At 38.0% G+C, this 26739-nt stretch overlaps 1 protein-coding gene across 1 annotated transcript; it reads right to left on the bottom strand.

Moving 5' to 3' along the window:
• Window positions 1-658: 658 nt before the first annotated feature.
• On the bottom strand, window positions 659-25750 carry LOC114144685 (complement C3-like). The gene is made up of 42 exons (XM_028017765.1): window positions 25641-25750; window positions 23775-23970; window positions 23519-23681; window positions 22164-22255; window positions 21835-21923; window positions 21182-21264; window positions 20994-21081; window positions 20798-20900; window positions 20598-20718; window positions 20212-20327; window positions 19613-19759; window positions 18744-18843; window positions 18564-18655; window positions 18253-18444; window positions 18013-18168; window positions 17788-17917; window positions 17407-17475; window positions 15224-15341; window positions 15004-15092; window positions 14773-14912; window positions 14173-14385; window positions 10087-10150; window positions 9911-10000; window positions 9559-9765; window positions 9361-9436; window positions 9090-9249; window positions 8159-8254; window positions 7778-7928; window positions 6429-6514; window positions 5561-5638; window positions 5299-5454; window positions 5148-5210; window positions 4225-4306; window positions 4074-4122; window positions 3903-3993; window positions 3692-3781; window positions 3511-3613; window positions 3148-3237; window positions 1853-1945; window positions 1663-1746; window positions 1398-1542; window positions 659-950 (listed from the first exon to the last, which is right to left on the bottom strand). Exons 1-42 carry the CDS (start codon window positions 25715-25717, stop codon window positions 788-790), a joined length of 4791 nt encoding a protein of 1596 aa, XP_027873566.1. The 5' UTR covers window positions 25718-25750; the 3' UTR covers window positions 659-787.
• Between the last annotated feature and the right edge of the window lie 989 nt (window positions 25751-26739).

Below are 26739 nucleotides of genomic sequence, written 5' to 3'. Positions count from 1 at the left end.
CTGTAGCAAAGTGAATTGTAACATTTTTATTCAGAGTGGATTTAAATTGCTAAAACTAAAGCTAAAACAGGCTGTATTTGTCTGAATCACTACAGGATCCATTTAATTTCCAGAGCACCCAGTGACATGACATGTTCTTTCATACTTTAGACAAATATTCCTACTAATAGCTTCACATCACCTCACTTTGAAAAAGACCCAAAAATATTTAAAGAATGTGTTTAAGAGAGTAAAGAAGAATTTATGTATATAATGAGAGCTGAAACAGTTTCAATTCCAGACAAGTATTAAAGTAGAAACACCCAAGAGATTTTTAGTAATATTGTGAGTCTTGTCACTTTTTCCACTTGTCAGCAGATGTTGAACAACTGCAAAATGAAGCATATGCTGCACACTTGAACAAAAGTGATGTCGAGACATGCGGTTGTTGTAAATTTCCTTAACTTTCTTTTTTTCTCGAAACACGAACAACATCCATAATCCAACGTGCGTCACACTCAGGCTGCTATCTACTACTCGGCTTCTTCAACACCGCAAGCACTTAGGACCCAAAGCTGCCCTAAGCGCCTGTTCAAAAGTGATGCTTTTCTAAACTCCTTTCACTCTCAGCCAGAATAGTTATCAACATATACAGTATATGAATGTACACCTTCACATGGACAATGAATCACAGTGCTTTTTAATAACAAAACAAAGCAAAATATTCATAGGAACAAGAATAGAATCATTTTAATGGAAGGGGGGGTCCTTGATCTAAACTCCCCAGCAACTGGTCCCCCACACATATTTAAAATTGGGCGGTTATTTCCTCGAGTTCACAAGCAAAATTGGTGTACTGATCGACCATGTCCTCAATGCCTACGCAGACAGGTCGATGTTCATCGGTCTGGCACTCTGCTTCTGAGGGCCAGTACTCGATCCAGGTCCTCTCCCCCAGCACATACTGGTACCTAAGAGGAGCAGGGACACACACACACATGAAAAGTCAAAGTAAGTATATTTTCTGCATCCAGATCAAAAGCTAAATAAACTTCATATTATTTAATAATTTAGATGCAACATCATGCCAGCTCGTTAATGGCAACAAGGAGCTTATGGTGTCTCTGCAACATGCTAAGGGTCATTTGTGTGTCCCTAAGTGTGGGTCAATGTTCACACACTCTAGGATAAGAGTGGGATAACATGTAAAGTTGTGTAATTCTTTTTGACAAAAATTATAAATTTTAAGTTGTATCCTCAGTAAACCCTTAAAGAAAACCTTTCAAATTGAACATTATTAACTCAAACTTCCCAATGGCGTTCAGGAGATTTCTTATGTTTAGTTCTCTGACCAGAACGTTGGCTTTTAATGAGCAGTGATGATTTTAAATGACCCCCTTGCATGAGCAACAACTTACCCTTGCTTCTGGTCGTCTCTGTGAATGTCTTTGGATGATCCCATGATGAGGTAAGTTTTGCCCTTTTCCAGACTTAAAGCATCTCTGCAGTGCTGATAACTGAAGAATGAGCGCAGCTTACCAACAGAACCAACATCAGTGCTTCCTGTGGTCAAAGTGTAGAACAAGAAGACAAAAAAAGTGAGGACCTTCAGGTCACTGAAGGACTTGATACAAAACAACTCAAAAATCAAAGTCATAGCTCTTCAAAGAGTTCATTACCCACCTTCTTTAATAACTTGCAATATGGTCATTATGTACGAGTCTGTAGCCACCTCAAAGTCAGTATTTTCCACCCTAGCTTTGTACGCTGTGGGCAGACAATGTACAGGTTTGAGATCTCTTCATCTTGCATTGCTCTAACTAAAAAAGTCTGTTTTCTTTTGTTAGACATTTTCATGCTTGCCGTTTCTTACCAAACTCTATCTTGCTGGTCTCCGTGCTCTCGCAGATCTTAACTGTGCGCTCGTCGTTGCTAATTTGACCCTTTTTCTGCATACTGCAGTTCTCTAAAAAGTGATACAAAAAGAGATTCTGTTCATGTACGTATGTTTGCAGATCTATGAACAAGTGACATGTTAAAGAGGACTACTAATAAAAATGAAGGCATCTATAAAGCAGAAGTAATGTAATTAAATAATTTACCGTGCCTAGCAAAACTATGGAGATTGTGAAAATGTCCAAGCTTTTTATTCAAATTTATGGAATGAACCAACACAAAGTAGTGAAAAACTGCAAAGTGGAAATATTTTACACATGGTTTACACAATTATGACAACCCTCAATAGCAGGCTCGGGATATTCAATATTTTGTGTCTATGACAAAGAAAAGCTTTTCTGCAGATTGAAGCTTCAAAGTGGAGATGGTGTGTGCAGGACGATGTGCAACATTAATTTTCTCCCACACAAAGATTTTTGCATGCACACAGGCCAAAATCTTCCATTTTTTCTCATCTAACAAGAACCTCTTCATCAACATATCTCCTAAGTTTCCTACGTGGATTACGGCAAACGGAAAATGGGAATCTTTTGGCTTTCTTTCAGCAGTGACTTTTATGTTGCATTCTTCATTGAAGGTCAGGTAGTTAATGACTTATAATCATAAGAACAGATTCTGCCATGTGAGATGCGAATCTGCACAGCTTCTCCAGAGGAACCATAACCTAACTGTCAGCATTCTTAGTGCTTTTTTGTCATCAATAATGTTTGGTCTTTGCTATTACTTCACTAATATCCTGGGTCTGACTTCTTCATAGACCATAGGAATAAAAATAACAGTGTCTTTTATTTATGGGTAATTAAAAAAAGGGGGCCAAATACAGTTGCCCTGCGACAGACTGGCGACGTGTCCTTGGTGAACCCCGCCTCTCGCCCGGAACGTAGCTGGAGATAGGCACCAGCACCCCTCCCGACCCCATTAGGGACAAAGGGTGAACAGAAAATGGATGGATGGGCCAAATACACATGCCGGCCACACTTTTCAGATATAAATATTTTAAAATCAACTAATTGACTCTTCTTCTTCCACTTCACAAACTTGCATTGCTTTGTGTCGATGTGTAACAAAATTTGATACAGTAAGGTGTGGCTTTTACATGAAAAAGGACGATTTTGCTAACTTCCTCAGAAAAATTTCAGCTTTTGGGAATGCAGGAAAGTAAACCATGTGTTTTTCCAACCTACAATCCTCATGCAAACTATTCTTGCTTACCTTCTGCACAGGTGCAGTCATTATCTCTACAGAGCCGGAGCAGTTGTCCTCCTTTCCTCTCCGGATGGTAGAATTTCACACACGGTGTTTCTGAAATAGAAGACAACCCCCCACCCCCACATATTTAAAACAAATCTATTCTTAGAATAAAATAGAATAAAGTAGACATATCCTTTATTGTCCCACAATAGAGATTTTCTGACACAGCAGCCGGTTAGGTGAGTGGGAACGTGCATATTTATATAAATTTAAAGCGTCAGAAAAATAATTTTGTAGAGGAAAACTTAGATTACAAGAAATGCGCAGCTGAGTTGATTAAGATAAAAAAAAAAAAAACTATAGCCCATCCCTTTAAAAACTTACGGTCATAGTACTCATAGACAGACACGGCTGATGGTTGTAAGACGCCAACTTTTAATTTTTGTTGGATCCTAAAGCTGATCTCCTCTGGTCGTGTGTGTGAAACCTGGTAAGAGATTTACATTTATGGTGGAGCAACTAACAAATGAGTTAGCTGAAAGGAAAACAGAAGGTGAATTATTACCTTGTCCAGATAGATGACGAGTGAGCCTCTTTCGGACAGAACTGTGTTCATCTCGTATCTAGCAATGGCGCGGGCGCGTCCTTTAGACAACTGCACACACAAATAAACACGTGGCCTCAATCATCTAATAAACCAAACACACCTCGGAATATCAAAAACATCTAACACTTAATGTTAAAATTTTCTATTTTCATGTATCTCAGTCTGTCACCAAGTCGAGATCCGTCGTGTCAACAGTGAAGCCAGTTAGAAGGCCGATGTTCAAGATTGACATGGTTGCGTCTCGATTCCTGTCCACATACCTGTATGTGGAACGCACAAGGCAACTTATATCATTCCAGGTAATTATTCTAGCAAAAGTTGAAGTGTGAACAATACTCACAAAACATCTATCCTAAGTCTGTATGTCTTCCTATCCCCATCCGATATTTCTGAAGAAACTATAAATGAAACATGCGTAAATATTTTGTTCAAATCACAAGATGAGATAAAATGGCAAGATGTTGCAAAACAAAACAATGCCTAAAAATTACCTGGGATTAGTTGCACAGAGAGATTGAACTTCTGGCAGTCATTTCCATTTTCTTTAGGAATGGCGTAATAAAATGACACCATCTGTCACATTGAGAGAGTATAATTATTGTGTTGTAATGTTAGAAAAAGATGTGATCTGTCTAAATGTGCCTCATATGCAAAGTAACCAATGAAAAAAATACAACTATTTTCCAAAATGCAATTGATTTGCAATGAGATTTAGAATCTAAACAATAATTGGAATATGGCATTGCCTACATTAAACAGTGTACAGGTGATTCATTTAGGCTGCACAATGTCTTCTTCAGATATCGATTAACCATCCCGCGGTTTTAGTGCAACGCTCAAGAGGAGTGCGGCAAAACCCGTAAATGCGCACAAAGGGTCAGTGTGACCCCGTTGGAACAACACTAGAACAATACTTCCACTGTTGTTCCCTGTTTCTAAGGAACAGAGATTGCTCCTCTCCCATGTTATTTATTTGAATAAGAAAAATGCATAGCACATATGCATATAAGTTCAGATTTTCCACATCGAAAGTAACTGAGATGAAAAGGAGATATTCTGAAAACCTTTATAGACAAAGGTACAATTCAAATAAAATTTGAAAGCTGAGCATTACTTTGTAAAGAGTAATTAAAATTCTTCAAACCAGACGTAGTTGTATTTCATTAAATGTTTGATGGTGCGCTGTGCATGAAGTTAAAAGAGCAAAACAAAGCAAGATTAAAAAAGAGACGGTCTCATTTATTGGATTTTATATGATGGAATATGCAGCGAGAATAGAATTGGGCTGCAAGGTGTATTGCTTTATTTTTATCCTTTGTGTTTGAAAGCTTTTGCTTAGTGTTAATGGTTCACAGTTCATACACTGCTAAAAATAAATTAGTACTTGCCTGGAGTATAACACAAAGTTACTTACTTTCACTGTTGCATCTCCAATTCCTGTGGCAGTAACTTTCACATCCTGGTTGATGTTATTAAACTGTCAAAATGTTAACTTGCAATTTAGGAAAAAGCAAATCATAATAAAGGTCAAGTGTTGTAAATGTGAAGTAAGGTTCTGATCTCACTCTAGATGTTCTTGTGGTGAACTGATTTTCTCTGTTAAAGTTGAACTTGTCAGGGTTTGATCTGCCCGGCATCAAGATCTCAACATTTAGATTGTATTCTGATTCCGTAGCTTTGGTCCAGTGCTCTGCCACGGCCTGGTACACGATAATAGTGGCCTGGGAAGAAAGAAAAATGACAAGAATTAAGAAAAACTCCACTTTAACTGACAAGTGATATTTTTCAAAGAACTAGAAGGTTACAAGAACAAAGGTTATGAGTTACCTGTGTTGACCCAAAGCCTCCACCCACAAACTGTTGTTGGTTAAACCATCTAACGATAGGCTTTGCATCTTCAAAGCGCTATAGTGAAAGAAAACAAAAGAAGCTAGTAGTTCTTTCTCTATATATTCTGCATCATTTCAATATCTTCTCTCCAATATCTCATTTGCTTTTTCCATACTGAACCTAGAGAGTCTTCCAGTTTGAATTTACGCCAAGGCTTCATTATAGCAATTTTATTTTAAAGCAAACCAAACGATAAAACAGATTTTAACAGCTAAAAGTGCACTGGTGATGGTACTCATAAAATGTTTTTTGTTCTTAATGTTTTTAAAGTGATGAAATTATTTTAAACAATTCTGTAAATTACTTTGTCCCCAACCGTTTTTTTCCTTCTAAAGCCAGTAGCACAAATGACAAATGAGTGATTATTTGCTCTGATTTTCATTAATGAACACATAGATCCAGCTCTTCCCCTAAATGCATGTGTGATGTTTCATTTCAATGAGAGCATTTGGGATGCAAAGCTTGCTCAATGTGATTAAAATGCTACTAATTTTAAGTTACTTTAGATTGTAGAAATTTATTTGGAATATGCTTTGGTATTAACATTATTTCCCCTGATTTACTCTTGAATCTGCAAACTGAAAAGGCTCTGACTGCTGTCCACCAGTGAAAAGACACTGCCTGCAAAATCCCACATAAAAAGCTATTTGTTAAAAAAAACCCAAACAAATAAAAAAAAACATTAATACAACTCTGTTTAAATGTTATAAAACAGCGTTGCTCCAATTGATGTTCAATTTTTTGTATTTCAATGTAATAATGGAAAAAATAACTATAACTCTATATTCATGGAACAGTTTCTCACCTGAGCTCTGACCAGAGCCAAGAGAGCATAAGCTGTTGCCTCTTGTGTGAACATTTGTCCTCCAGATGAAGGCCAGTGGTTTAACTCTGAAAAACAGAAACATCTTAAAATATTTTGAAATATTTCTGACATAGTTAATAAATTGCAATTCTTCTACCCAGACAGACCTAACCACCCAAACCAGGGCCGGCCAAAGCCCCTTCTGGGCCCAAAGGGAATTTTGGTTTTGGGGCCCTTTATTTCTGCTAACATTGTGGACCGGCTGGAATCAGCAGTCAGACAATTAGATCATTTGCACCACTGCTATCAGCTCATTGCGTCTCTGACAGCTGCTTACATTACATCCCATATGCATGTATCATCCAGTGATGGTAAAAGCAACAAAAAAAACTAGTATGCACTGCACTTAAGATGGAATACTTACACACATATTCATGACATACTTTGATTAAATTAATATCTTTTAGGTGTAATCCCAATAAAAATGTAATTTATCCCAGGTGAGTCCTTCTTACCTGAGAATGTGGACCAGTACTGAGCCGATTCTGTGCCCACAAATCATTTTATCAGTTCTCCTGTAGAAGTTACTTATAACTTATAATTTATGAAACTCATGAGTTGATTTAAAAATAATGTTTGCTTTAATCATAAATGATTATGCTCAGCAGCAAACAACATATCGCCAAGTACAGCTTAGAGCAGCTCATTGGCATATTAATGCATTAGCCTGATATGAAAACATTTTGCTAGACAATGTCAAACATTGCAAACTTTTAATTATTGTCATCAAACGTTTTCAAGCACGCCATTTTGTAGCCAAAATAACTTCAGAAATATATAGGGCCCTACGAGAAACAAGAGCAACTTATTTTTTTTTTTCTTTTCCCTCTATAAATTATTTCTACATGATCAAATATATATTATTGTAAAAAAAAATCACAACTTTATAATTAAATTGTGTGTTTTTGTTAATTTAATCAGAAATCATTACTAGGAAAAACAACAAACAAAGAAGCAAGAGTTCCATTTAGGGGGCCCCCTAGTGGCTGCGGGGCCCTCAGCACCCGCTCAGTTTTCTTTTGCCTTGGGCCGACCCTGACCCAAACACACATACATAGGTATGTCTTCCTATCTTCACAAAGTCGTCACCTTGACTTCCATTAATTTTTTATTTATCGTCAGCATAACCATAACTTAAGCTCAATTCACACCTCAGTCCTAAACCTAACCCTCAAACAGCACTTCTTCCTATAGGCCCCAGGCCAGAAGATGCAGCCTGCATGCATACATGCATTTATACATACATATGTACGTATGTGTAACTTATTTAGATTTTTTTGGATAAATACCAGGAGAAGCAAACTTGTAGAGGATTTCCCGGTTAAGTTTGTTTTCATTGGCCAGGGCGTATGATGTAATGGCGACAGCATAAGGGTTGGCGAGGTTGGGGAGACGTCTCTCAAGGTAGGTGACTGCTTTTTCTATGCTGGATGGAAGACTCTAGGGAAATAAAAAGGAGAACATGGGAATGTAATGGTTTGTTGGGAAACAGTCAAGAAAGATCATTGTGAAAACATAAACCTTTAATATTCCCTTCTGTTCACTGTCACAGAGTTGTTTTTTCACATTTATTGTTTTGACAAACCTTTAGTACAAATAGTTTTGAACTAAATGAACAAGTTAACAGCAGGGAATTAGAAAACATAGCGTGATGAAGTCGAGGCACTTGCATCTACAGTTGCTCCGCATATTGTGCGCGTTTCCTGCATGGCAATCAGGCAGAAGGCCGTCATGGAGGCATCCGAGTCTGCGCCAAGCACATCACCCTGAACAAGCACAAACGCAAACACCAACATGTCAAGAAAAATATTCATTATGATGGTTGGATAAAGAAAACGCTGGGTTTTGTTTCATTAATGAATTCTCAGTTTCATAATAGACAATACTGGAAATTAACATATGGTAAAGGCATTTGTGTTTCCCTTTACCTCTTATAAGTGCTTCTAAATGTAAATACTGTAAAAAATAAATACTGTTTATTTCACTTTAGATGCTGCAAGGTGTACAGCAGAGCCAATGCTGTGCCCATAAAAACATGAAATATCCTCTCTGCCAGTGCTATGCAACTTATTATTGAAACATAAATACTCTCTGCAAGGGAGTACTAAACACATTACACACTGAAGGTACATGTGAACAGAGTACGTGACTCAAGTTCAATTATAAAGATCCCCCCTTGAAAAAAATATTCCAAATGTAATATAAAACAAATCTACAAGAAATCAATTTCAAGGATACTTATTGTTTTTTTGTGTGTATGCTTTTTCAGTGGACATAAAAAAATGTAATTTACATGTAATTTAAATTTTTTTATGTCCAAATGAGTAAATTGTTGTCACTGATCCTTTATTTGTGAGCAAAAAAAAAAAAACATCATTGCACAAATATTGATTGAAATGGTTAATATTGGAGTTAATAATCAGATACAAAAATGTTTTGGAGGATTTCTTTTTTGTTTTCTGACACTGTTGCATCATTAAACACTCCCCAGGTCAAACTGACCCATGATCATTATTGCTGTCCCTCAAAAACAAAAATAACAGGAGGGTTAAAAATGTGACGCCATGTTTATAGAAATAAACAATCCTTCCAGGTACTAACCTGCATCTCTCTATGGAGTACATTTCCAACTTCTCTAAACATGCCATCAGGTTGCTGAGCGTTGAGGATCAGATACTTCACAGCACCACAGATGTGATCATTTTGCACTGCTATCAAGTTGTAAGCTAAAGAAAACACCTTGGTCACATAAGCTGTCAGCCTTGTGGGGAAGAAAAAATGAATAGTTTAGTTATTCAAGCTGCATATAGAATACATACTGAGAAGCGAGGTATTGTCTCCAAAAAATACAATTGATCCTTGAATGCCTTACCAGGTGCTACTTCCATGACTAGCAAACACAGCAAATGAGCCATCGCCTTTACGATACGCTAGCTCGTTGTTGTATCCTAAACAGATAGTAAATTGTTACTTTATTCACAAATACCCTCACATTTATTTAGTCAGCAATCAAAAGACCACACATTTTAATATGTTAAATCCATTTCTGTTTACATCTAAGTGACCTTACCAGTTTTTATGTGCTGAATAGCCTCATTACGTTTGTTCAAACCAACAGCCTCCCACTGATTGGTTTTGTCCAAATATACGGTTGCAATGACTGACAAAGTCATGTGGATCATGTTCTGTTCACCAGAGCCTGAGGGCTGGTAGATCAGAGTACCCATGGATCTGCCACTAATGGCATTCTCCAAAAGCCAAGAAGTTAGGTCTCTGCCTGCACGTACAAAATAAAATTGATAGATTAAAAATGTTAATATTCCAACTTCTAGAAAGATGGAATAAATCCAGATCAATGCATAGTCGATAGTCAAGCAGCTTTGTTTGTATAATTCTTGTGGGTGTGTAACAGTGTCTCTCACCAGTCACATAAACTTGTGTGCTGGTTGGTGTGTTTGGCATCAAATTTATCCTGGCAATATTGCTGTTCAGGGTTTCCACTTGTGTTCCACCTGGAGGTAGAAAAGAACAACTGAATTAGTTAGGAAAATAAAAACTTATATCACTGAAATTTTGCCTTGATGATGTAAAAACATACCTTGACCTCTGACAGCTGGATCTAAAGCTATACTCTGGGTTACTTTGGTCAGTACACCTTGAGGCTGAAAAAAGAAAGTTTGAACAAACATTAACAATAACCATATATTCAATGATTCTGGTAGGTCAAAGCAAAAACATACAATTTTAGAAAAATCTAAAACTCTAAAATGTATGACATCTAAGTAAATCCAAACGTACCTGTCCATTTTTTAATACACTTACTGTATCTCAGTGTTTCTCAACCTTTTTTGGGCCAGCGCTCCCTTATCCATTATCCAGGTCCCTCACCGCCACCCACCAAAGAAATTGTAGGCTACTTTGCACTGAATATTATTTAACTATTAATATTACTATCACTAGTGTTGATGTTTTGATTTTTATGCTTGTTTCTGTATTTATCATCAAAAATAATTTCCCAGAGAACAAAAAAGCCATGTGAATAAAAATTATTTTTACAAGCGTCTACGAAAAATGCAGTGAATGGACATTCAAGTTAAAATCGATAAGCCTTTCTGCAGCTAACCATAGTGGAAAAAGAATATTCTTGTTCTGTGCCATTTTCTGATGTTAGTTGCTAAATCTTGAACAAAATGACCAGATAAAAGATGTACAGCAATACCAGTTTAAACTTTGAACTATTGAACTATAAAGACAGCGCCCTGCAACATTAAAACATGGACAGAACTGCAATGATGTCAGTCATAACTCTTCTTTTCTTCAGTGTTTCTGACAGTTTCTGGTGGTGCAGCTTTGTGCTGCCTTCAGGAGAACGGGACATCAGAGTATCATTCATAAAATTGGACCCACATGGAGTTTATTGTGAAAACCAGAGCTTTCAGTGGAAAAACAAAACTTCCAGATCCTTAATGCCACACAAATATGGGACAGAAACATGGATTATATCTTTATATAGACCTGACTATTGATTTATGGATTAATAGTTTAACTGGACAGAAATTACAAAGACCAAGGCTGGTTCTTAATCAAGTCCTAATGAGTCAGATTAAGTGTCATGGAGTCACTGAACAACCTCATGACATTAACACTAACTTGAAAAATAATATTGAAGAAATAAATATATCAAATCTAATTAAAAACATAAATAAGTGATAAGGTCCTTACTGTTATCTTCTGTTAGATATATTTCGTCTTAGTACTAGAATGGTCTCAACAAACCCATGGCACTTCAACAATATTATCTGATCTTTCATCTGAAAATAGTGTCTGGTTGTTCTTGCCATACAGTTCTCTGTATTAATTATTGCTTGAAAGGTCTTACCATACCAGTTTATTCCTCTGTATTTAATTTAGCTTTTTAGTTTATTCTTGCATTTTGTTCTTCATTCATTTCCATTTAATTTTCTTTGATTAGTATTATCTAAGGGGATTTTGGCGGTGTTGTTGAAAAAGTTGGATTTTTTCTGGCAAACGTCCATCATGAATGCTTGATTATTATTGGTCCAAATTTGATGCTTTTCTGCCTAAAGACAGACTTGATTTCTCACAATCAAGTCTTTTTATTTATTGTGAAGAAAAAGGCAGAAAAAATGATTTATTTATTTAAATATTTATTTGTAAAAGTTACACATTGCAGCTTTAAAATGGTTTCAATGAACCAAAGTTGGGAAACATCAGCTTTCTGTTGTCACAATGGCGGACAACAGCGCAGGAACAAAAGAAAAAGAAAAGCGCGACTGAGAGGTAATGAAAAAAATATCTGAGCTAACAGGGTTTTTTAAACTTCATATTGGAAATGAAACAGAACCATCGTTCCTCTCCGCTCCTTTCAAAAGTTGGCCTTGCTAACAGCAGCTCTACGGTCTGCAAGAACCTGGATTTGTGTCTGATCTGGTGCCTAAGGTGTTACAGGCAGCGGGAGGTTTACAAAACATCAGAAACGATTCTTCGCCAGATCACGCTTTAAAAGCCAGATCCAAGTGCTGAGTACATCCGAACATAGGCTGATTTATCCTCCATCCATCCGCGGCTGTGTTTTGTATTTTCAACAATGCTAAAAATCAGCGATGCTTTGAACGGGTTTCCGTGAGTGGAAAAACCTAACAGAACGCTTTAAAGAACAAGAAAACAGCAAAAGTCACAGAAAGGTAATGCGACTACTCTGCTGGCGCGCACTCAATGTGAAGTTAAAAAGGTGCGACTGTAGCTTTACAGCGCTTGGCGTTCACACCAAGCGCATTTTGAGCATCAGGTGCGTCTGATTTACATTAAAGGCTATGTGCCAATTCGGATCGGTTGGAGCGTTTGACACGTCCGACGCTCCGCATGGACTTTGAATGTAAACCAAATGCTCAAGAGCATTTCTGTGTATGCACCATTATCCTCCAGCTGGCAACAGGAGGCTAATGCAGCGGGAGGAACTGTCCTACTGCTACAGGCGTAGATCCAAAGTTTACAAAATATCTCAAATGCGTCATGCCCTGCCGTGACACGCAGCTAAAATCCAGATATCACTGATATCTGGATATCAGACAGCCAAACATGGATATCAAACAGATCATGTTTGGCTGTCAGAGGGGAAGTACTCACCCTGTCTATTTGAGCTTGATAAGGAAAGGGGGGGGTGTAAAATATAGCAAAAAACGTCACTAAGTTAGCATGGCAACCAATAATTGACTGCTGTAAAACTTCCAGGGCGAGATGACCTGGTGGGCGGGACTGTCCATCAGCCCCGCTCTCATGGTGGACAATGGCTGATTTTAGAGACCTTGTAGGTAGATAAGGTTGGAGGATAGGATCTATATATATACATATACACTGCCTGGCCAAAAAAAAAGTCGCCACCAAAAAATGGTCACACTCTCTAATATTTTGTTGGACCGCCTTTAGCTTTGATTACAGCCTGCATTCGCTGTGGCATTGTTTCAATAAGCTTCTGCAGTGTCACAAGATTTATTTCCATCCAGTGTTGCATTAATCTTTCACCAAGATCTTGTACTGACCACTGCGCAAAGCCTTCTCCAGCACATCCCAAAGATTCTCAATGGGGTTAAGGTCTGGACTCTGTGGTGGCCAATCCATGTGTGAAAAAGATGTCTCATGCTCCCTGAACCACTCTTTCACAATGTGAGCCGGTGAATCCTGTCATTGTCATCTTGGAATATGCCCGTTCCATTTGGGAAGACAAAATCCATTGATGGAATAACCTGGTCATTCAGTATATTCAGGTAGTCAGCTGACCTCATTCTTTGGGCACACAATGTTGCTGAACCTAGACCTGACCAACTGCAGCAACCCCAGATCATAGCACTGCCCCCACAGGCTTGTACAGTAGGCACTAGGCATGATGGGTGCATCACTTCACCTGCCTCTCTTCTTACCCTGATGCGCCCATCACTCTGAAACAGGGTAAATCTGGACTCATCAGACCACATGACCCTCTTCCATTCCTCCAGAGTCCAATCTTTATGCTCCCTAGAAAACTGAAGCCTTTTTTTCTGGTTAGCCTTACTGATTAGAGGTTTTCTTATGGCTACACAGCTGTTCAATCCCAACGCCTGGAGTTCCCTTCGCATTGTGCGTGTGGAAATGCTTTTGTTCACAATTAAACATACTCCTGAGTTCTGCTGTTGTTTTTCTTCGATTTGATTTGACCAAACGTTTAAGTAATCGCCGATCACGATCATTCAGGATTTTTCTCCGACCACATTTCTTCCTGGAAGACGATGGTTCCCCACCATCCTTCCAGTTTTTAATGATGCTTTGGACAGTTCTTAACCCAATTCTAGTAGTTTCTGCAATCTCCTTAGATGTTTTCTCTGCTTGATGCATGCCGATGATTTGACCCTTCTTAAACAGACTAACGTCTTTTCCACGACCACAGGATGTGTCTTTTGCCATGGTTGTTTAAGAAATGAGGAGTTACTCATTGCATCAACTGGGGTTAAATAACTTGTTGCCAGCTGAAAGATAATCGCCTATGCAGTACTTATCCAATAGGAGGCTTGTACCTATTTGCTTAGTTAAATCCAGGTGGCGACTTTTTTTTTGGCCAGGCAGTGCATATATATATATATTTAATAGACCCATTGTTGCACAAAATAAATAAACCCATTGTCTCTCTTACCACAACGCGCAGCATCTTAATAACTCCGTAATTAAGGGATGAGTCCTTGACAGCTGCCTTGACCTCGATGTTATGCTCTCCTTCCTTCATTGGAATAATGATGAATGGTACAGATCGTGTAGTTTGGCTTCCAACTTTGACCTCCTGTCGGTACTTCCCACGCTTGGAGGCTGAGCTGCACATACTCTCTTCCTCAATCAGTTCCACACGAACCTTAAAAGTATTACAAAGATGGAGAAAGATACTGACATCACAAGTGTATGAAGATCTAAAAAGGTGTTATTTCAAATATTTACATAAAATTAGAGTTATAATTTATTGAATAGCATTTAGTATAAAATTATAATGTTGCTCATTCTCAAACTGATTGCTGTCTTACATTTTTTAATTATCCAGGAATATTCTGCATTTCATTTTGGGGGAATAATCCTAACTGCTGACGATTTTTTTGATCTTGAGTTCTGGTCCAAGTCAGATATACAAAAGTCCGGAAAATGGAGATAAATGTGAATCATGCCACTTTAGTGCTACTATTCTTATGTTTTTCTTAATCTTCGACCGTTTCAAAGATTTTTTCCGTCCCGTTATGTTATGACTTACAGTAATAGAGTCTGGGCTGTAATTGTGAAGGATTGCTTCTATTTCAAACTGCTCCCCTTGGACGGCAGAATAAGGGACTTGGAGATCAATGAAAAATTCCTTGCGAACAATAACCTCCAACGGCTCAGCAACACAGAGACCTTCAGGGTGAGTGAAGGCAAAGAAGAAATGAGACAAGAAATAAGGGAAAGCTGAAATTGAGATGGGAGGGAAACGCAGATGACGCATCACCAAGTGTTCTTGAGAGACTGATGCCGGTGAACTGCCAGGTTGTAATTGAATCACGCAGTGGAAAATGTTTCTCAAACGACGTGGATTCACTGAAACACACACACAAAAGCAAAGGCAATGTTAGAAATATAATTAGAGATTATTAGTTTGCAAATTAAATGTCCAGTGTTTTATTCTTTAACTGTTGTAGATTTTTTTTCAACTTCATCAAATGACTCACCAATTAGGTCTATTTGCTGGGCAAACAGGAAGCTGGATGTCTGTCCACAGCAAACGTTCAGGGAACTTGGTTCGAGAAAAAATTGCATCGCTGTCCATGTAGCTGTCATCTGATTCACCTAAGTACATAACATGGTCTGTGTTTCTTCAGTTAAAAAAAATATCCAGCACAACAGTATCAGTCACAGCAAGGCTTTCAGTACCGCCTCCTTTATTTAGTGAACTACCTTACGTAAACTTAGTTACAAGTGACGTTGCTTTAAGGCAGTATGTACATTTTAAAAAGTTACATTTGACCTTTAAAAAAGTTATGGATCAGAATACTATCAAAAGAACAGTCGTAGGGGTTTGTTCTTTCATAGGCGCAAAAAGTGGGTATGCAGTGTATGCAACGCATAGGGGCGCTGCACTAGGCGCAAAAACAATGTGGGGAATTTTTTTTTTCTAGTCAGCATTTTATGTACTTAACAGCTGTTATGACTGAAGGATGAGACCGAAAAATTTCCTGAGACCGAAAAATAATATAGATGGCAATCTAAAGGACAAATCATGCAAATAGATTAATAGTAAATAAATATTGTGAAGAGAACATTAAAAACGTTTGTTAGGATTGTGTAGGAAAAATGTTGATATCTTTTATAAATACAGTATTTTGTGGTCAATATTACTTCACCATTTTATTAATGTGGGTTGCCAGTTTGGATCAGGCTTCCTATCAAGCTCTAAGAATGATAGAAAACATGCTAACAAAATGCTTCAGACCTGCAGCCCACAGGTGGTTCTAGACAGGCTAACAGAAGTGGCTCTTTGGCTCAAATATATTAAATTGTGAAATACTGCCCTGATTTTTTGTTTAATTCTTTTTTAATTGCCCTGTAGGCAACCATTTATTCACATATATGTGCATTTATTATTATTGATACTTTAATTAAAAATGAGTTGTGCAAGTTTATGTTGTTGGGAATGGGGGCACCAATGACATGTTCGCATACACCTCAGAATGTATAGCTGCGCCCCTGACAGGCGTCACAGTTGTTACAACCGTTTCCTTTGGAACAAGAAGGTCAGGTTTCAAATCTGGGTCATTTTGGATGGAGATGGTGTGTGAGATCCACCTGGATGATTGTTCACTGTGTTGCTCTGACCAACAAGATGCCCAAGGTGCACCCCCCCCCCCCCCCACACACACACACACACACGCACACACCTCACACTAGCTAATCTATATAACCTATAGCTGGGTACTATGTGCATTTGAATGGATCATTATATGTTTTATATAGTCCTTTCCTACATATCTATGATATTGGCCTGACAGTCAATATGTATAACCCATAGGTGTTTGAACACTTGGATAAGAATTGTTCCCAAGATTTGAAAAACTCTGGGAGAAAACTTAGGATATTGCTCCATTTTACAGTTCATATTTTAATTTCATTTTATTTCTCCTATTCTCACTGGAAGTAAAATGAACATCTATCTTGAATCTCACAGTATTGGGGAAGAGCTAAAGATTATGATGAAGGCATCAGGGCATTTTAATCTTTTATTGAAAGTATTTATATTCAATAATTGAGACTGAACTCTTTTCAGACTTTACTTATCAAACAGAAGTTAAAGTTCTGGCGCAAGTGAGTCTTGTAAATGGGCAATGACCATAAACATCCAGCCAAAGTAGATACAAAGCAACTTAAAGACATGAAAGTCAATGTTTTGGTGTCACAAAGCTCAATATTATGGGCAGAACTGAAAAGGCGCGTGCGAGCAAGGTGACCTGTAAACCTGACAGCAGCTCTTTCAGGAGGAATGGGTCAGTATTCAGACAATAGTCAGAAGCTTGTGGAAGAAAACCCAAAATGTTTGACCCAAGTCATAAAGTTTGAAGGCAATGTTATTAAATACTGAGGAAGTGTAAGCTTCTGGTTTAGAAGACAGTAATAAATAAAACTCTTATCTCTCACATTATTTATATGCATCTAGCATATATATATAAAAAGTAATTCTATCTTATCTAAAATTAGATATGTTTGGTCTGATTTAACCTCAAACAGTGAGGACAAAAAAGGTGTATGGGTTTTTGTTTCTTTTCATGTAAACTTCTGGTTTCAACTGTATGTGAATTAGTAAAAAAAAAAGTATCAACATTAAAAGGGATTTCTTTTGATTTAAATCTGTATCTCTTACGTAGGGTAGTCGTGACTTCCTCAGTAGTTGTGTCTCTTTTCTGTCTGGATGCTGTTTGGCATTTCAGCTCTGAAATTGAACACCAAACATCTTTTAGATAAGTAACAATTTAGTACCCTTAAAGAAGACAATTATTACCAAAATAATAGTCAGTGTTTAATCCTTCTGCCAGTATGAAAATCCATCAAAAACACATCCTCATATTGTTTTCATCTCAAAATAATTATGATTATCACCCTTCAGAATTTTAAAATAATAATTAAGGATTCATATCATTAAATGTAACTCAACTCCATGAAGGCATTTGAATTGTATGCAGAACCTCATTTAGTTGGACTGAGAATAAAAATACAAATTCACAACATGGTGAAGTGAACTCACCTTGTCTGTAGGCAGTTCCTGAAGCGGTGCTCGACTCAAACACCAGCCCAGCATCAAAGAACACGTTCATACTGTTGCTCCCACCACCTGGTGTGCAGCCTATGTCATGATGCTCTACCTCGTCCCACACCTGCAGGGTAGAGAAGTGAACCAACCAGGCTTATGGTTAAAGAAAACCAGACATACACAGTCAATTTCTAGATTTTCAGATACTGTGAGATGTACCTTTTTCTGGGTGAGACGGTGCTTGTTGTTCAGAACGTAGACGCCTTTGTCAACTGCGACGAGTCCCACTGTGGCCCCTGGATCTCCTGTGACTTTCAGAGTGAACATCATGCGAGGCTCATAGGATGGAAGCGGTCTCTTTGATTCCAAGGTCAACTACATGGGAAGGAAATAAGACAAAATATTTCCAAACATACCAAGGATTTGCCCAGGTTTGACTCACAGAGTCGGTGGTCTTACCGAGCCCATGCACGAGTCTTTCACATCCACCCAAACAGAGTCCGACACCACTTCATTATCGGTTGAGTGGTAGTAGGCTATGATGCGGAATGAGGGCAACATCTCTGTGGTGATGGGAAGATTTAGGGAAATTAGAGCTTGGCCTCTTGTTCTGTAGCGATCAGATTTCAGCAAGTGGCCTTTACTTAGGATCTGGGGTGCGCAGAATTGGATATTAGTCAGATATTGGATATGTACAGAGAAACTAGCACAATTAAGAGGAGGGAGCAATTCTGTGTGTGCATCACTGGCAAGTGCAAGAAATGTCTCACCAGGTATGTGATGTCCTTTTCCTGTGGTGGTTTATTGAGATTGAGGTTTATTCTCAGGTTGTCTCCTACTATCACCTCAGTTGTGTCTGTGGCTGCAAGGTTACAAAGTTGTAAATATTGTTAAGACGTAATAAATGAGACTGGTGACCTGCACCGGACGTCTTTGAGACTACTGCCTACCTATGAGGATATAGCTCTTGCTACTGGACAAAAAAGCTGATGCTTCCATCTCAGCCGCTGCTTGTCTTGATGGTGTAAGATCGGGTTTGTCCGTTTTTGCCTGTAATTTCATCCATACATGCACTGTGTAAGCATACAAATCAAACTTTCTACCACTTCAAAGACAAAATAAGTTTTTACATTCTTCTTAAACAATTTACATGCCAGAATCCTGACTGTTGACTGTGTAACAAAAAAGGCAGGAAGCATGTTGTTTTTCCACATTGTGTTTTGGGAGCCCTGATGTCTGTACATTTGTCTTTTGACTTTCCTGCAGTGATTGGGTTGGCTTGTTAAGAAATACACTTGTATCTACTGTAGCTGTGTGTATATAAATACACATTTTATGTGTATTTCACTTAGTTTAACTCCAAAGGGTAAGCCACACGCCTACTGTTTTAGAATACCTTTGCTCTAATTTGGCTCTGGATCTTTTCTTCCAGGGAGGGACACCACTATTGTCCCTGTCTCCCATCTGTTTGCACACACACATCTCTCTTTTTTCTCTGCAGATGTTCATGTTGAGTTGTGATACTGCTGTGTTGCTGCTGTTCTTCTGACAATCTACTATTAGAAGAATGTGAGCAGAATGGCTATTATTAGTCTTGAGGTTATTTTTCAGTATTCCATTTTGTTTCATCATATTTGATTTGATCCTTTGACTAATAGATAGCTGCATATAAATGCACATCTTATGTGTATTTATATGCATACACATTATATGTGTATTTATATACACATGAAATGTATGATGTTTAGTCAATTTCAGCAAATTGCTGTTGCCTTGACTGTGAGTTAGAGTCACAGTACTTCATCACCAACAAACTTACAGTGATTCTCAGTTTGGAAGCCGCTGCTGGTGTATTAATGGTGAGTGTTGTCATCCCATTGGCTGCTGTGACTCCCCTCACCTCACCGGGACTTACTATCACTGGGATATTTTCTGCTGGAAAGCCATAGGGATGTACTACTTCAACCTGCCATTGAGTGCAGGAAAATGAATTAGACAGGTTCTGAACATCTTAAAGTACATTTTAGGATTAATATGCAGTTAGAACAGTGTTGGGCCCACGTCATCTAAAAGGAAACTACTAAATTATTAATTTAGTTATGGGATCTGGTGGCTGAATATTTCAACTATAAGGCTAATTTTCGTTATTAAACTCTCATACTTATTGTGGTGTATGTGTGCAGTGTTTACAGTCCAGTAGTGTTGAATTCATTCCTTTCTGAGAGACTGATGTGTTTGACAAAAGATTCCTGATTATCAGCTGCGGCCCCAACTTCATTTAGCATTTCATGAATAACTTATGAATCATAATTATTAGTAATTGATAAGCCAAACATTAATGTACATTACAAAATTTTAAAGTTCTTAGATACCAACATTTTAACATAGAAATAAGAAAAATAACATTTGGTTCCGTACCACAACGTCAAAGGACATTCCTGGTTTGAAAAATTTGGGCGGTTTTCTGAAGGTGATTTTGTACGGCGACGTAACAATCTGGATGCCTCTCAACTCTGCTTCCACCATTTCACTGCCTAGATAAAAAAATAAAAAATAAAAAATAAATGGACAGAATAGTGCTACTTAATTTCCCATTGCTTTGTCAAATAAAAGACAACCAAATGATAAAAATCTTCCTTTGATGTCTTTATTACTCATCACTGAGGTAGAAAAACTATATATTTTTTCAAATATCAGTGTTGTTTCCTTCACCTCTTCTGTTTTCATATTGCTGCTTGTTCATCTGATAAACGAGAGTTATTTAAAATGTAATAAAACACTGAAAATTCAACACAGTCACTCACCGCTGTCTGTCAGCACACTGACAGACACAAAGATTGATTTTCCTACAAGATGATGAATTTCTGGGAAAGTCTGAGCGATCTGATTCCTTTGCAGTGTGACCTGCCCTTCGCCATCCACAACCTACGATCCAACAACCCCAAGTTAGGTCAGCCTGACTTATTTCATTTTTAACAACATAAAGTATAGTACAGGAGCTCACTGGGACTCGTGTGAGAGAGTGTGGGATGTTTCTCTTCACGTTATCTTCCATGATACCAAACATCACATAAGCAGTCCCATAAACCCCCTGTACAGATAGTTTCCTACAACCAAAGAAATAGACAAATTAAGAATAAAAGTGACAAACAAATCCCCTTTTCTTTCAGTTATGAAGATGATAAAAAGTCATTGCATACGTAGCTTTGATGTTGATGGTAAGTTGGTCACTGTCGACGTAGAAGAAAGGGACCACCGGCTCCAACTTAACCTCAAAACTAGGAAGTACTGCAAAATGAAAACGGTTTTTTATCTTACTCCTCACTAGGTGAACAACAGCGTGAAGGTTGGATACATTTGAAAGCAGTCTACATAACTGAATGTTTACCATATTCTTTGACCTCAAATTCAGCAAAATATCTCTGCTGTGGGTTGCTTTGGAGCTTTGCCACCACCTTCCACAGTCCAGGGCTAAGGAAGACGCATAGAAACACACACAGGGCCGAAAATCTCTGATCAGCTGGGAAAATTGTTCTCAAGAAAACCTCTAAATATCCTGTGAATCGGATATCCGTCCAGAAGTTAATTCTTATGAAAGGGATTTGATTCTTATGCTTTGTAATAATAATAATAATAATAATAATAATAATAATAATAATAATAATATGCAAATAAAATGAAAATTACATTCTTGCTAATCTGCTACATTTAGTTCCCTGTTAAGTGACTTACTTGTTTGCATATTAATAAGTTTTATTCAAGAAATAAAACCTGTATGACTGTGATCAATCTAAACAGCCCAGAATTTAATTACACTCAAAATTTAAATACACTCAAAGACAATTTGCATTATGGAGGCTAAGGACCTGATTGCCAAACTGTAACATGACCAAGTCTTGTTACAGACTTGGATTTGTTTACAGAATTTGTTTATTTATTAAACAAATAAATAAATAACTACTTGTTTATTTAAATAAATAAATAAGAATTTATTTATTTAATATAGTAAAAATGTTTTATAGTTATTGTAAATTTACTCACCTAGCAATCTCACTAAGTTGGTAACCTCCAGAGAATAAACCAGAGTTCAAAGTGACTGTATCCAAAGGAATGATGATTCCATCAGGCGTCTAAGGTAAACGTATACGATGAACAGGTTTTAAAAGTTAGACCATTTATATTTTAATAATACCTTTCATTTGCTCCAGTTATCTCTTTTCGCTGACTTTAGTATTCTCTTTTTCCCGGAACTCAAATATGAAAATAATTTGCTAAACAGGATGAAGAAAAATAAATGTGGATTGATCCTGGATATTTATTGCCTTCCCTGTTATCATATGATACGGTAGGAAAAGAATGAAACGCAGTACCATAATCTCAATGAGCACACCGACATCTTGGTTCTGATTGTTTGTGCCCACAGGCTCCATATGGGAAGTCAAGGCAAACAACCTGAAATAAACTGGCAGAGAGACAGAAAGACATAACAGTTTCTCACAGATTTTAATTATATCTTTAAAAAAAATAGCATATTCACTTTTTCTTTCAAATAGCTGTTTGCTAATGAGAGTGCACAAATGTAGTGAGCAACTCTAATGTTTGTGTAGTTTACTAACTCTTTTTTTCTCTGCTGCAATTGAAAAACTGTCTGGTTGAGAAATGAAGTGCTAGCTAGCAGAACTTAGCAGAGCTGAATGATCTGCTCATGAGTAAAATTTAGCTGTTTAGCCATTGTGGTGTGTTGGATCAGAAGCAGATCTAAAAGAAGCAGGATGGCACCTCTGCTTTAGGCAGTGCAATGACTTCATGAGAATCAGTCAGAGGAGACACACAAAATACGTCCACAAAGTATAATTTATCAACAAAAAGGTGTATACGCAAACACCCCATCACACCATTGAGACTTAAAGCAGCATTCATCCTATTGGCTGGGCCAAGAAAAGAGAAACAAAGAGAAGAGATAGGAAATGACCAATCAGAGGAAGGAATGCATGCAGCTGAGTTCCTGAACTAACTTTGAACTTTGAACTTTGAACAGCGAACTGCTTCCACTGATTTTGGGAGCTGGTCAGATCACAATGTAAATAAAAGTAGTGTGAGGACTGTTGGTGTGTAAAAGATTTTAAAAAAAAAGTCACAAATAGCACCTTTAATTAACTTAAGTTAATAAGGTGGAAGTTATTTAAACATTTTTTTTATTTTATGGCTCATTTAAGTAATAATTTAATGATTAATTTATTTAAGTTTGTTCATTTTTAACTTTCCATAATTTGGTTCTCTCCTCATTTTTTGTAGCCTACTTTTTGTGTATAAATTCTCCTGTGTGTTCATTGTTAGAGGTCAAAAATGAAAATAATTATTTTATACTTTGTCCTTTTGCTTTAATTCTTGGCAGCAGAGTGAGATGCCTAAGCCAACCATGTAATTAGGTAAGGCAAGTAAAACAAATAAAGTTGCACAGATTACATCTATGTCTATGGTAAACATATAGATGCAAAGAACTGCTTGCATCTATATATTTATTTAAGCTGTGTTGGAATCGGTCAGGGTATTTGCACTTCTCCTAAAATGATTCTTTCCAAGACCATATGATTTCTGCAGCTGTGCTTTATTTCCCAAAGCTAAAACGTATTACCATACCTCTCACAAAGATTATTTTATGTGAGTCAGACATCTAAATATGCTATCCATTTTGTCCAACATCGTTGGAAAAGCGCCTTCTTACCCCTGCTGTTGGGAGTATAGAGCGTCTTGTCCGTCTGTATGAAGATGTACCCAGACTGGAGGGACACCAGGACCATTTTTTCCAGAGATTTGTCTGGGAATTTGGCTTGAACGTAAACATATTGCCTCATGGTGGGATCCTTGCTGAATTCTGCTGCCGGTATCTGAAACCAGAGTGAGAAGGCAGACTGATAAGAAACACTTCAGGCATGTTAACAGTCCTGTTATAGAGCAATTTGCAAGAGTGTTTTACGTACAGTTATTTTTCCAAACCCCTGGTAGTTATTCAACCTGTTGAGGGTCACAGATGTCCCAGTCAGCTTCTTGTTTTTGGCCGGATGGTTCATCACGCTGATGCTGACGACCATGTCCCCTCCAGTGCAGTCCTGACATTCCACAAAGATGTTTTCTGCTGTTCCTACTCGCATCAGGTTGGGGGCGGACATCACTTTGCTGCAGGTAAATGATATGGTACATGGGTATTTTGAAAGAAAAGAACTACAGATTACTGGTGACACATGAACCAACATTTATTTTCACAACAAATTGCTTCAGACATACTGCTAATTTATGGTTTGGAGTGATTACTTTTCCCCAGTGCATTTAGATGAGGGTAGTACTATGTGATGATGATCACAAGGGGAAAAAAAATATGAATTTGAACATTCAAAACTGAATTCTTTTAATGGCCAATGGTCATTTAGGGAAAGGTCTTTTTTCATTGACTGAGGGTAACACTCCACCCTTATTACATCTTTCAGTTTGGGACAAACTGCAAGCAGGACTTTTTTACAGTATCTTGGCTTACGACGTCGATTTTCTGTGTTATTTTAGGATGGCAGCAAAGGAAGTGAACAAAGCTGTTCAGTTTGTGTTGGCCAAGCAGCCGAATATTGAAATAACTTTAACAACCATCTTGTTTGGTTGTTAATGTCAAATATTAACAACCTATGTTTGTCATTGGTTGATACACTACAAAGTGTATATCTCTCTTTGTAGTGGAGGATGGTTGTTCACAGCGCAGGCACTCTCTGGTAAGTTAGTGTCCATCTGTTGTTTGAATTATGTATTCAGTAAATCAACCATTGATAAAGATCCAAGGCTACGCAAACACAGAACGCAGGCAATTTCTGGTAAGTTAGTGTCAAACTGGAACAGGAAAAAGTTAGCGATGGAGTAAAATTTAAAACCTCAAAAGAGTCCACGCCTCCAGGAATCATATCTCAACAGCTGAGAGTCCAGATCCTTTTTATGAAGCAAAAACTAGAACAAGGGGGTCTATGGGTCTTATGGTTTTTACCAGACCATAAAAGGATATGAATACTTTTAAAAGACATTGTACATTCAAACTGGAAATTTTGGCGTCTGATTGTTGTCGAGATCTGCTATTGATCCTTTGATTAACCGTTTAGGTTGTGTATATTTTTAAGATGAGCTGCACAGTGGCGCAGTTGGTAGAGCTGTTATCTTTCAGCAAGAAGGTCCTGGGTTTGATTCCCAGTCCGGGGTCTTTCTGCATGGAGTTTGCATGTTCTCCCTGTGCATGCGTGGGTTCTCTCCGGGTTCTCCGGCTTCCTCCCACAGTCCAAAAACATGACTGTCAGGTTATTTGGTCTCTCTAAATTCTCCCTAGGTGTGAGTGTGTGAGTGTGCATGGTTGTTTGTCTGTCTATGTGTTTCCCTGCGACAGACTGGCAACCTGTCCAGAATGAACCCCGCCTCTCGCCCTGAACGTTAGCTGGAGATCGGCACCAGCAACTCCCAACCCCACTAGGGACAAAGGTGTTAGAAAATAGATGGATGGGTATTTTTAAGATTACTTTTTATGTAGAGGGCGATGATCTGTTGTTTGGACTATGTACTCAGTAAAAGCAAACACCAAACGAAGTGCAGGCCAACATTTTGGCAGCAAGTAAAGCAAAAGGGTTTAGTAGTAGTAAGTACTAAACGTTTGCAAACTATTAGTAATACATGTTAGATAATCATGCAAGAAAAATGCAAAGCCATACAAAATATAATTTGGTTTCATAAGTGGTTTATATTCAAAGAAACAGATAAATTGCATCTTTAGGCTTTAAGTTCTATATATTTCTATTGTGCTGCAGACACTTAGGTCTACTTACAAATTAGCTCCATCAGCCAGAGGAGCCCAGGAGGCAAAGGCCAGAGAGACCAGCTGCAGCAGAAGAGTCCTTCTCATCCTCCAGATTGGTTCCTATCTGCTGCCAGTGTGAAGCGAAGCCCTTTTAACACTCCAAACCTGAAGGTCCTCCCACATTTCCCCTTGTGGGAAATGTCAAAGTCCCATCTGTCCTGCTCTCATGTGCACACGCAAACATAAGCAGATGTACACATGACTTCATGGCAGTATTTATATGAAACATTCAACTCTGATCAAATATATCTCTGTAAATTCTCTTTAGGCGTGGTGTGTGTGTGTTCATGGTGGTTTGTGCAGTTTGTGTCTGTGTTCCCCTGCGATGGACTGGCAATGGATTGTACCCAGCCTCTCGCCCATTGACGGGCGTGGGTAGACACTGGCATTAGTGAAAAATAATTGTACTGAGAGCAAATGTTCTTTCATTTACTGTGGACATGGGTGGGTAAAACAACGCCAAAGACGAATGGAGTAGGAATTTGAACTGACAACGGCAATCCACCAGAAACAAGATGAACTCTTACCTTCACTGTTTCAGGAGGTGGTTCAATGGTGATCATAACCCAAAGTGTTGGTGTGACAATTTTTGGAGAATTTGAAATTCGGTTTCAGAATGTAACTGATTAAATTAAAAATCTAATTAATGATCACAGCTTAAATTCCTCTTAAGCTACAAAGTTAGTGTCGCGAACTTTGCAGAAAGGGAATGGGATTATTATCTCCCATGCACAGGGAGAACATGCAAACTCCGTGCAGAAAGACTCCGGGCCGGGAATCGAACCCAGGACCTTCTTGCTGAAAGATAACAGCTCTACCAACTGCGCCACTGTGCAGCTCATCTTAAAAATATACACAACCTAAACGATTAATCAAAGGATCAATAGCAGATCTCGACAACAATCAGACGCCAAAATTTCCAGTTTGAATGTACAATGTCTTTTAAAAGTATTCATATCCTTTTATGGTCTGGCAAAAACCATAAAACCCATAGAACCCCTTGTTCTAGTTTTTGCTTCATAAAAAGGATCTGGACTCTCAGCTGTTGAGATATGCTTCCTGGAGGC

This window comes from Xiphophorus couchianus, chromosome 5 (assembly GCF_001444195.1).
Source record: "Xiphophorus couchianus chromosome 5, X_couchianus-1.0, whole genome shotgun sequence".
Lineage (NCBI taxonomy): Eukaryota > Metazoa > Chordata > Actinopteri > Cyprinodontiformes > Poeciliidae > Xiphophorus > Xiphophorus couchianus.
The sequence above is the reverse complement of the archived record's forward strand: the minus strand, read 5'-3'. Positions and strand labels throughout refer to the sequence as shown.